Here is a 12,835-nt window from a genome sequence, read left to right as displayed (position 1 = left end):
CACTACACAGAACTTCTTTTTTTGCACATTGTTGGGAGGAATCAATAGTCCTTACTAATGGTTAATGACAGTTTTTAACTGGAATCAATACTAGGCATAATGTATAATTTAAATTTTATGAAAATGATACTCTGCAGTACAGCTAAGCTTTTCCAAGAGAGATTGCTTTATGTTCCAAGACAGGACTCACACAGGTGGTCTGAACAACACATTACAACTGAACCCTTACAAGCCAAGGCTGGAGGAAGGAGCTCTGAACTTTGTGTATCAGCAGGAATTATCCACCTATTCTACCAAGGCCAGCTAGATGCCACAAAGGCAAATATTTCTGAGACCTTTGAAGGCATTATTTACTACTGCATACTTTTACAAACATGAGAGGCTTTGCCTCATCATGCCATGAAATTTGACACATTTGAAGGGGGAACAGTTGTTGAGAGCCCTTAACATGGGCTCTCATGGGCCTGGACTCAAGAAGTCTCAAAGCCACACGGTGCCAGACCACAGCAGGATGTGCCTCACTGCATTCCTGCCCTAATTTCCTTTTGGAAGCATCTGCTAATAGTTGTAATCCGAGACAGGCCCAGTGACTCGACTCAGGACTGGGATTTCAGTGTATTACACACACCTTTACAAAAACAGAGCTTTTAACAATGGAGAGGAGATCCTGCTTTTATTGAAGCCAGCCATGTAAGAATTTTAATTCAAATCCATTCTAACACACCTAAGTGTATTCCACAGCCATGCCATTTATATAGAAAAATAAAATCTCTTTAAAGGATTTGCCATTTTCAAGCGCTAAAAACGGAGTTAAATGCACCCTGCAATGAGGGAAGAGAAGTTTCATTACAGTACCTGAGTAAGCCGAGTGCTTTGTATCACGTCTTGCCATTTCTCAAATATCCTGGCAGCCAAGCAGCTTACCTGCAAATTCACATTGATTCATTTAGCCATTTTTGTTAAAAATGACAAAACCATACCCTGTGCTCCCCCTCACTGCTCCAAACTCAAAAATAAACAGATAACCCAACATACCAGGTTTACTGGAAAGGAACAATTTTATTGCCAGGAAGTATCATGATCTCAACTTCAGGTCCCTGAAGCTCATTACTCTGAATTGAAAGTCATGCACTCCACAAACATTAGAGGCACATGACTCCCCAGGTTGAGTGTTTGGAATCACCATGCAAACCTCTGCCCTCCAAACACCACCTCATCCCTGGGAAATGAGGTTTGTCACAAGTGTGATTGTACCTAGAGCAGGTGCAACTGCGGCCACAAAAGCCAACAATGCAGCACTGGCTGCTTCTGAAACAAATTCCTTGCACATAAACTGTGCTTTTTCATAACCAAGCACAAGCAGGTGTTTAATCCAAGCCATTCACACTGAGATTTGCTTCATCTGCTGTGTTAAAACCCAGCACAGTGGCATCCTCTAGAAGTTACTGCAGTATTACACAAACAAAGCAATGGAGAAACCAGAGTAAGATTTTCCCCTCTCAGTGCAAAGACAAATAGAAACAGAAGTGAAAGCAACCAGTGACATAACACTCCAAGGCAGGAGCAATTAACTTGTTAGAAGGATCCATGCTCCACTAATCTGAGTAAGAAAAGAAGAATGTTTTTGAGAGGTAAGGAAACACACAACTGCAAATGTCTGATTTAAAGCTGAAGAAGACAAGGCTTTTCAAAGCTGGGGCCAGTGACTTTTTCACTGAGCTGACTTGGTTTGTAGTATGCAAAGCCTGAAGGTCACAAAATTAGGACTATCAGATGTAAGGTTCACAGACAAAGCAAACAAAAGGCAGCTGTCCGAGCTTGATGCTACATCACATACAGCTGGCTTAAATCCAAAGCACTTTTAATCAATTCATTTATTTGAAAAATAAAATGCAAGACAGGCAAGTTTCTCAGTCCTCTGTACCTGCCCTGCAGGTAGGCTCTGCTCTTACAACTGGAGTCAGCTACCAGTGACTGCCACAAAGAGAAACAGAGCAACTCTGTGGGCCTAAACGTGGAGATGCCTGGCTAAAGGGATGACCAGTCACATTTCAGAGCTGCTAAGAGTCCCATTGTTAGCATTAGGAGGATTTTCAGTGAATTAAAATGGGCATTCCATTATTTATTTATTTCCACACAAAGACATGATGCAGATAGAAAAAAAGAGGAAAAACCCCCAGGCCCATGAGGGACTCCTAGAATATCTAGGGCTGAGATGAGGGAACAACATGCACCACAAACACAAAAAACCACCCCAAAACCAAAACAAAACACAAAATCAAGTTCTGCATCTTACCTTAGACCGATAAAACATTCTTGCATCTTCCCTTATGTCACCTTTCACGTGCTTAACCAAGGCACGACAAAGCTTCACTAAGTGTTGCTAAATAAAGACAAAAGTGTACAGTTATTAATCCTCCATGTCAAAACTACAGGCTTTATTTAAATATTATATCAATTTAAAAATTACATGCTTCAGTTTGAATTTTTCTCAGAAATACATAGTTAAGAAAGGGAAAAGAAAGAAAACAAGGTCACATGGCAAGATCCTCTATCTGTTGTATCCTCCTGGTAAAGCAGGTCCAAGAGTTTTTAAAAGCAGCTTCAAAGTATAGCAGAGCTATACAACACAAATTCTAAAGTTCCTGCTAACTAATTTGAAAATCCTTTCTGCCCCCAAAATAGCAAAAACAGTGCAGTGCCATTCACATCTTTTATCAGCAAAAAAATTCTGAAGCTACAATAGCTGAAAATAACCTTTTCAGTAATGATGACTCAGGTAATTTCTTTTGTAGGAATTGGCTGAGCAGGTAAAATATATCCAAGGTTTTATGCGCTGATCTTTTATTTTCTCTAAATTTCTGATTACTTTAATAAAGCAGTTTTGCACTTCAGGATCTCTTGATAATGACTCCCAAGGTCTTTCACATTCTGTTAATTTCTTCATAAAATTCCTGTTTTCAATCTCTCACTGAACAGCTGCCAAGAGGCTCCACTCTGCAGAACAGGTGAGACATGCTGAAATTCTATTTATAAACATTTGCTGGTGTCTCAAGGCCACCACAATTTATCCTCTCTAACTGGAAGAGGGGCAGAAATGAAATAGTTAAGATGGATTTTGCACAAGTTCAGCCTGCACAATATTCAGCCATACCTCTCTTGCCACTTGATGGCTAATAGGTCAGTGAATTATAAAGTTTTTCTTCCTTAAGAAATTGAGACATTAAAAAAATAATTGAAAACATCAAGTTCTCCACAAATCTAAGTAATACTGAGACACCTAAGCATCCAAATGTAGCCAAACATTACTGGTTTATGTCTCTCAAACAGTTCCTGTGACAGATTTCTTAAAAGCCAAGAGTGATTCTATAGGGCAGAAGGTTTACACAGACACCTTGCAGCAAGCAACTCCCAGCAAATGATCACAGAAATCTGAATAGAAATACTGAAAGGCTAAGCAGACAGAATTACTTAGATGTTCACATCACATGGCAAAAAGGAACTACCACTACAGAGCAGAGCTACAGTCCTGCTTTCACTTGCTGCACTCCAGCACAGGAAACTGAAATGTGCTTGAAAACGTTTTACTGGATATCTTTGAAGTGATTTTCTCCTAGACTGAAAAATTTCAAACCGACTTCCAAAGTTGACAGAACCATTTGACTTAGAATTTCTGTGTTAACTTTACCTCCAGATACCTTCTGAGAAAGATTAACACAACAAATGCCTGCTCTTTCACAGCCTTATGTCTGGAGGTAGCTGCGTTCACAGAAACACAGAAGAGTTTTCTCTGCAGTAAACACACAGAAGTTCTTCTGCATTTACCTTGCCCAGAACAAAAGCTTCCCCCAGTGCTCTTATGCACTGCTGATCTTCCATCACGTGATAGCTCTTGCCAAAACACACTAAATGTGCATGATAAACAACATTTTAAAATCTAAAGGTCTAGCCACTAAAGTTACTTACCCTTTGACTAGAATTTACAACATCAAGGAAACTGGCTTCACTGACTAGATGCAGGAGGACATAGATCAGGTAGTATACCTGGAGAGAAATCAAAAGACCTTTAGCAGTGAAAGCACCATTACTTTAACTCTTCACATCTAGACATGGAACCATCTCTGCTTTCTGGAATGAATCCTCCAACAGCCAGGCCAATGGACAAGTACATCAACATATCTGCCTAAATAACTAATTTGAAACAGTATATTCACATATTAGAAACATTTTAAACCAGGATTATTATACTGGTTTAAATAACCTAAGCAATCCATAAAAATCTGGTTTTGCTAACTGAAAATTAAATTCAGCAGTTGGCTTTATTTTCCCTTCATCTACCCCCAGATCAAAACACTTGCCGAGAGATTCCATGACAACCACTTAAATAACCAAAGCAATATTCAATTTTTGGATGGATGGAAATACTAAATCTTTTTAACACTTGTTTGAGAGAAGATATTAATAAAATATTTGCAAATATTTTCTGAAACCTGAAGTTAAAGTTTTGGCTCAGCACTGAACAGTTTTCACTGATTACATCAGAAGGGAGGGAAGAATGTCCTCTGATTACAGAAGTAGAGACTCAAGACTTCCCTGTGACTTCAGAAAATTTGACCATTTCCCTGTTTGCAAAACAACCCAATACAGGTTCCTCCACCACATACTCCTTTCCTTCCCCCATGACTACAACCAAAATTAGTAATATTTTAAAGATGAACAGTAACTAAACAGTGTATTTACAGTTCCACATAGAGAACTGTTAAAAAGCAAAAGAAATATTCCCCAAATAGTATTATAATATATAATATTATATATAAAATATTAAAAAAGATGCATAAAAAACAAAAGCAAAAAATCACTTGGCTATATACCTCATGTTCTAGTTCTGCATGAACTTCATCATCTTTAAGCTCCTTCTGCCCTTTTCTCATCTCTCTCATCTTCCTCAGTAGATAAGAAGGTTTCATGCGCACCAGAAACTGACGCAGAAGAAACATCTACAGATACAAGCATTAACAAATGGGACTGACTAACAACAGAAAATTGGAAACTGAGTGCCCCTACAATATTACTTATCCATTGGAACAGGAACAGAAAAGGGATTTTTAATCAAAAAAGAAGTTTTCATGCTTTGAGTAACTTTTGACTATTCACAGACTTCAGTGTTTGTACACTTTCTCAATAGAAGATCAAACCTATGAAAACAGTGTCTCCACATGATTACAAAAGGAAGACTCAAAGAAGTGTAGACTTCCTAATGACTAAAACTAATGTCTAGGCATATAAACAAGCACAAGCTGCAGAGCATGCAGATTCCACACATGTGCAAATGCACTTTTAACACTAATCTAAACAGAAAATTATTAATTGGTCATTTGGCAAAGTTCTTGAAAACCGGCTTACAATACTAAAATATAAAACACAAGCATACAATATTAATGTTTTCTGAACTTTCAAATTCTACAAAGACAATACATGTAAGCAGTACCTGCTTGTCACTGTCATGAGGTATTTCTACATGCTTCTTATGAAGAAATTTTGCAATTACCACTAGGCTAAGGTGCCTTTTTACTTCCCTGAAAAACAAAAATTATTTCCATTAAAATTTTTTAAACCCACCATTTCTACAAAGTATGTGAGGCTATGCCTGTCTTCCTTAGACATAAACTTGCTTGCAAATATTAAGCCGGATTTTCTGAATATAGGTGCAATATAAACCAGTAAGCTAGCTAGTAAAACAGAAGTATCCTTAATCTCATTGCAGCTCAGCTTCTGCACAAGTAAACAATGCTAGATACTTGTCTCCAAGCCTGAAGGTAATGACCTAACTAATTCTGCTCACTCACTCACATTATAGTTTACTAATTTCAAAGATATACAACTCAGAATACTTAGAAGCAGACATGAATCACCCAACGAAAATTTAAATCTTGGTCACTCAGACAAGAATTAGAGTGATGAATGTCAGAACCTGAAGCTAAGCCTTCCTTTGCTACAGTGCACCAAGAACCCACAGCCCAGAAACTACATAAAGGATTTAACAACCCTTTTTCACAGCAGAGGTAATCAGGAAGGTGTACATGCACACCAAGGGTTGCACATACATCTGTAACACATGAGAAAACAAATCCCTTTTGGTTTTGAAGTGTGAATGATCCATGCATTTCTGACACGACAGCGTCATTACCGTCCGCGCGCGATGCAGCTGGGCACCAGCTGAACGAGCCACAGGAGGTTGTGGGGATTGCTGGAGAGCTCACTCACTGACAGGCACAGCTCAGGCATCTTCAAAAGAACAACAAAACATCCTGAAACTGAAGAAGGGCTGCTTGCTTTAGTTGCAAAGGAGCACACGCCTACTCCCCAGAAACACAGGCGGCATAATTGATAAAAGGAACTGATCTAACAAGAGATGACGTACATAAAAATGTCTGTGCTGCACCAGCAGGTGAGTCTGCTAAATACAACTTAAAGCAGGGTAGTTGAGATCAGAATGTTTTTAATGACAGCTTACCAGCATATTGCAATAATTTCTTAATTCTTTCAGAATGCCATTTTAAACATACAGCTATTTTAGCACACAATCTTAAGATAAACAAACTTGTAGAAGAGGACAGGCAACTCAATGTCATGCAACAAAAACCCTCTCAGTGTACCCACCCACCCACTTCCTAAATGTCACACAAACACAAGGCTTTGAATTTTTCATATTATTATTTGTACTATTATTGAAAATCCTGTATTACATCTTCAGCCAGTACTTTTCTGATACGTCAAAAAAGAAAAAAAGAAAACTTCAAACAGAAATTGCAGTTTCACAAATCTAGTACAATAAATCTATGACGTTACCTTTGTATCCCAGTCTTTTATATTCATCAGAAGCTTGAAAAAAAGGCACTGAAAATCTGTCAGAAAAGGTTTTAACTGTTTCTCCAAGCTTATTTTAAATAGCAATATAAGCAGCAGCCATATCTCTTGGTCAGTATATCCATCGTGAATTACTGATGTACAGAAAACTAGAAACTTTAAAAGAAATACAAAGCATTAAAACATGGAATTATTTTAGTTTATTTTGAAGCATGATGAGAACTTAGGTTTTCCACACTCACAGTAAAATGTACCTCAAATGATGTACTGTTTTGGCAACACTTGTCTACTAACATGTCCCTCTCTCCCAGTAACACCACCCTTTTATTTTAATACCTGCTGGAGACTCATTTTTTTGAGCAATGGCAATATTGCCCAGATACCACTGGAGCAGGAAAAATCTTTCTTTGCTACATAGATAATCCTCCTTTAATTGAAGGAAAGGCCAAAATATTTTCTAAATACTTCAGTAATACTGAAAACCGAAATCAGTGGATAGTTTCTTCTATGTGAGGGAGCCAAGATATTCTGTAAAGAACCACAGCTGTATAAGGGAAGCAGAAAAACTCTGCAGTTGGGAGTGAAGCCAATGGAAGACAAGAAACTGAAGTTTGCAAAATGCCTGCAATAAATTCTGCTGAATGTGAAGCTGAAGTCTCAGGACAGCATCTACTCAAACACATTCTCAGGACTAGATGGCAAACCCTATCCCTCCCTCCCAAAAATAAACACACACACACACAAAAAAGAAACCCAACCCACAAAAACCTTGGAATTTTCTCACCTTAATCACATTAATTAAATTGTTTTCAAGTAGATTGGGGAACACTGGACTGGCAGTGGCTTCATCTCCTCTTGGCTGTTGTTGACTCGCTGATTCTTGCACCTGACTTCTAATAGAAGAAAGACAATCTGAGCAAAAAATGAACAAATTCAAAAGCCCACAAAGGTTTATTGACATCAAACTGAAGGAAAAATAATCCTGCATGTATCAAAATGCCTTCAAATCCAAATACTCTCCAGTTCCAGAGCACCCAACACACACATCTTACTCCACTTGTAGCCAATTACTTTGCCCAGCTATTTAGCCAGTATTCCTGCAAACCCTCACTAGGAAGATGCAGGACAAGGACAATGCTCTGGTTTGCTGAATCCTTACCTAGAAGGCATTGCTTGAATTCCAGAGTTATTTATTCTCACTAAGATCTGAGCCAAAAACTTATAGAATATGGGAAAGGAAATAAAGAATAAACTTCTGATTCTAGATTCTGAGCAAAAAAACTTGTTTTCACAGTATCTAGGAAAAAAAATCAAAAGGAAAACACTTACAAAATATCATGCTCATTGAAGGGGGGTTGAAGATGTTGCAATGGAAAGAGAGATCTGAACCCAACACCCATATTGACAAAAACAGTTGATATATCAGCTATTGAAGGAATCCATAGTTTAAGCTGCTCATCACTGATGGAAGCTACAAATAAAAGACATGGAATGGATTAGTTTAAATTTAGTTCTTAGAATTAGTTCCTTTTAAGGGAAACAAATAAGCTTAGCAGTTTGCATCAATTCTACCAGCTCTCATCTCAGAGCAGTCAGTACATTAAACAGTAAGCTTATTTTCAGAACAAGGAGGGAGGAAAAAAAGTCTAATACAGTATCTTACACTAGGGACACATCTTGCCTACATAACAGGTCAATTGCTTTCAAGTTCCACCCATTTTCTGTCATAGTTCTCTTTCATCACAAACAGCATAACAAGCAACAAAGCAATATTTTTGTCTAAGAACACAAATTACTGCCTGTGTAGGCAAAGGTGAGGGTGTTATCACAGTGGGACTAGAAGAGAAGCTAAGTAAGACTTGAAAACAGGCAAGGTTTCTGGAACAGAAGTGGTAAACAAGGAACTCCCAGCCTTAATTATTTGAATGCTCATTCATTATCTTGAATTGTTCATTCAGAATCAAGCCTAATGCCAGCAAGGCATAAAATAAAGGAGGCTACATTGCCTCTGATACCAGCTCTGATTTCAAACAGGAACTAAAACACAGGATACAATTTGGACAGGCCTGAGCAAATACTTCAAGAGAACCACATTACTTTAACAATGTCAACTGGTAGTCTTAAATGAATATCACTTTTGATGGATCTGAATGAAGACATGGGGAACATACAAAGGAACTTGTAGTGGAGAAATATTTGAGTACAGACAAAGGAAGAAGACAAAACACAGAAGACATCAGAAGAACTGTGGGCTGAAGCAGATCCTTCAAAGTGTTTCTGTGCAGGTGTATGATTCACTTCATTTTTGTCATTTATCTGGAAAAGAAATCATGAAGTGCTACATACTGGGAATGACAATGTGAAAAACATCTTGTAATCCTTAAGCTACAAATGTCTGCATCATCCAAAGTAAAAGATGGAAAGGAGGGTAAACTTTTGAGCAGATGAGCTTCTCTTCAGGTTAATTCTATTTGTGAAACACCAGGAGTGAGTTTAAAGGCTCTGTACTGGATGCACTACTTTGGAGGTATGTGCCAGGACCATACACTGTGATACAGGTTGCACACACTCAGTGAAGGTCAGCCCCCACCATTTCTGCATTACATTAGTAAAACTAGAGCCTAAATTCAAGCCAAAATCACCCAACAGAATTAGTGCCTTTTACTTCCTCACTAACACTTTTCTAAGCTGATGAGAGAAGTGCATTCACTCAGGTCAGTTTTCCATCCTTCAAATGCTTACAGTTTTTTAGTGATAACTCCATCAATCTGTCCAAGATCTTGGTGGAAACACAATGGTCAGGATGAATAGACATCATCTGTGAAGAGAGAAGCTATGCATCAAAAACCAAGCTGCATGATGGCATCAGTTTTCTTTTAATTAGAAAAAAAACCCCACATCAAACCAGAACAAAAACAACACCAAACTTCCCAGCAGAGTAAAATGAGTAACAGATTAAAAAACAAACAAACAAAAAACCTAACCCCAAAGCCTCTAAAGGAAGAATCAAAAATTAATTATTTACAGTATCAGAATGCTGTAACCCCATGTTGGTTTTTAAACAAGTTCTGAGGGTTAAGAGAATAGAAAGTATCACATTCCCCTTTGGAGCCCATTTGTATCTGTGATCAAACTGAGCTCCCTGAGCAGGAGTGAAGGCAACAGAGTTAACCACACCCCTTTCCAGTCACAGACAAGTTGGACATATGCAATACTAAACCCAAACAATGAATTCTCAGTTTTTCACATAACTCTTAACTACAAAAGCATGACCATGAAGCACAGTTCAGATTTCCTGGAGCACTTCACTGGCCCAACAAAAACTTCTTTTTCTCCCCCAGGTGCTGGACAGTTTCCTGCTCTGCAAGTGATCTCAATTGGCTCACACTTCTTCCTTATTAGTGGAACACCAGAGCTCACAGAAAGGAGGAAAGCAATTTTTTAACTGGCTGGAGGGAAGGACACGGAAAAGCAGAATGTTTGCTTTTGGCAAATGTAGAAAGTCAGTCAACAGACTGAAGCTGCAATTTCCCAGGTGGTCCAGATTTCTTTTTTGTTTCAGGTGCAGTTAGAATGTGGCAATTAATAACAGAACGGAGACTGGAGGGAGGCATTTTTGTGAGTAACAGCACTGTGTAAATTCCTGGTGATTCAGAGACTGACACAGCTATCTTGAAAGGAGAGAGTCACCACATTTCCTTTGAAAATGACTCCAGGCTTCTTCCTGAGCCATAAGGTACCTTTTCCAAATGAAAATTTTCTGACAATGCTGGTATCACTGATGAGTTAGAAGATTATATATGTAGAAAATGGTACTTCTGTACTTTTGCATACTGCAGCATGTATTGTTTTTCTAAGAGTAAAAGGAAATAAGATTAGCATTTGCTCGTGAAGTGGCCCAAAGCACCTTTCCTCATTTACTGTGTTCTTTGTCAATGCAGTAGCATATATGAACATGGACATGTAGTTATGCATTCACTCAGAGTATGGAGAAAAGGCTCTCAATTGTTTCACCCCTAGTGACAATCAAAGTACTTCAGATGGGAGAACAAATCAGAACCCAGGAGAGAAAATAATATCCAATTTAAAAGTTGTTAATGGAACAGATTCACAAAGTTCTTCAACTGGCTTCCAGGAAAATATTACACATGCACAGTTATGATAACTGCATGAATGGCACAGACTTACCTGGAACAGCCACTTCAGAACTGGTATGGGACAAGGTGTATCATGGTAAGCAGAACTTAGAATGCCATTAACAACTAAAAAAAGCTGCTGTGATATACTAGAACTGTAAGAGAAAAACAGGAGCAAGGAAGAGGATAAAAATTGATTAGTGGTTGCATCATCACTTTCACAAAAACATAAGAACTTCCTCATCCCTCAGATCATCACCAACAGCAAAGAAAGATCTGAATATGCAAAACAGGGGTTATGCTATTACTTATATGAAATGTCATAGTAATCAAGCCTTGATTTTTAATAGCAATCAACTTTACACATGTCCTTTAGAACAACTATCTTGCTCTCTATAAAGCCATACTATACAGTCTGGAAACTGTATAGTATGGCTTTATAGAGAGAAAGCATTATTAGGGAATAATAGTTTCAAACAAACATTGATTTACACTATTGTACTATGAACCACTATGCCTGACTACACAGCCAGCCTGCTATGCTCAATGAGACCATTAAATGACTAAAAACCTATTAAACTATCCAATGACCTCTACCAACAGAATAAGAGAGAAAAAAATATTGTTTTCAAAATTTTTTAAATTCCCTTTTAACTAAAGGGTCTGGAGGGCAAACTAATGCAATTAAAATCCCACAGCATAATCTCACTGTGTAAATTTGTGGGGTGCAAACAGTAGCTGTTGGGATAACAGAAAGTGTGCCATTGCTACTACTGAATTATTGGAGCTTTAGTCACCAGGATGAGCTCAGCTGGTCAGAGCAGGGGGCTGGTAACACCAATTTCATGGGTTCAAATCCCAAATGGAGCACTCCCTTAAGAGTTGGACTTGATCATCCTTGTGGGTCCCTTCCAACTCAGGATACTCTATGAGTCTTCATTATAAAGTTAGGGATGTCATAAGCAGCTGAATTAAAGACATCCTGTTTCCCCCACACCCTTCTTTAGTCTCCTCTATTCTCTCTGTCTACTAAATCAGGTAACTGTGTTGAGAGATCTGTGTCCTAGCTCCCACATATACCCTCTACCTGCCTGACTGGTAAGACCTCCCTGTGCCAACTGGGCAGCCAGTCTGTGCCAGCCCTGCCAACTGGGTTGAATGCATAAGCAATTAAATCATAATTGCCTTCTGCAAGGGATGATCAGTTTAATCCTCATTCCTTTAGTCACTGATTTACAAGATGCTTTTGAAGCTCATACCCTTGTGATCTTCAAAACATTAATAGAAAGGCCTGAAGCCAAAGGAGTGTATCACAACCACCACTTCCTCAAGAGATGAGAAGTCACTCTCCACCTCTTCACACCCACCACCACACATACTCATGTACATAAAAATCCTTGAAGAGTAACTGAACTCTCTCAGTTCCCCCAGTGCATGTTTGGAATAAAATACCAAATGAAATATCCAGGAATTTTCAGGGTTTTCACTTGTGGCATTAGGCAAGTATTTGTCCAGCTATCTGTAGTGTGACAGCCCCATAAATATAGAGCAGCAATGCCTGTGGGTTGCAGAGCAGTTGTTTATGTACACAGAGACACACCAGTGGCTCAGTGACTGAATCTAACAGATGTCAGAGATCCTGACCCTCTGCAATCCTCATCAGAGGGAGCCCCAAGTGCCAGGCCCATCCAGCATGGAAGCACCAAAAGTCTTTCAGCAGACATAATGTAACACTAGAAGGTCACAAACAGGTAACCACAAAGGTCTTTCAGTCTGCACATGGTTAAGCTTGTGGTCATTAAAACATTTCACTTCTGCTTTTGTCTCCCACA

At 38.6% G+C, this 12,835-nt stretch overlaps 1 protein-coding gene across 2 annotated transcripts in view; it reads right to left on the bottom strand.

Moving 5' to 3' along the window:
- The window catches only part of SLF2 (SMC5-SMC6 complex localization factor 2), a 28,520-nt gene that overhangs the window by 1,387 nt on the left and 14,298 nt on the right, over positions 1-12,835 (bottom strand). For both annotated transcript variants that reach the window (XM_054277247.1, XM_054277248.1), the window contains exons 9-19: positions 11,056-11,158; positions 9,610-9,685; positions 8,197-8,338; positions 7,652-7,760; positions 6,850-7,023; positions 6,188-6,285; positions 5,489-5,576; positions 4,872-4,997; positions 3,967-4,044; positions 2,297-2,383; positions 856-924 (exon numbers count right to left, since the gene is read on the bottom strand). In XM_054277247.1, the coding sequence (XP_054133222.1) occupies positions 856-924; positions 2,297-2,383; positions 3,967-4,044; positions 4,872-4,997; positions 5,489-5,576; positions 6,188-6,285; positions 6,850-7,023; positions 7,652-7,760; positions 8,197-8,338; positions 9,610-9,685; positions 11,056-11,158 (1,150 nt within the window). The remainder of the gene's footprint in view (positions 1-855; positions 925-2,296; positions 2,384-3,966; positions 4,045-4,871; positions 4,998-5,488; positions 5,577-6,187; positions 6,286-6,849; positions 7,024-7,651; positions 7,761-8,196; positions 8,339-9,609; positions 9,686-11,055; positions 11,159-12,835) is intronic.

This window comes from Melozone crissalis, unplaced genomic scaffold (genome assembly GCF_028551555.1).
Source record: "Melozone crissalis strain CALT ecotype California unplaced genomic scaffold, PUWL_Pcris_2 ptg000019l_1, whole genome shotgun sequence".
Taxonomy (NCBI): Eukaryota; Metazoa; Chordata; class Aves; order Passeriformes; family Passerellidae; genus Melozone; species Melozone crissalis.
Note: the sequence above shows the minus strand (reverse complement) of the source record. Positions and strands in the feature narration are given on the sequence as shown.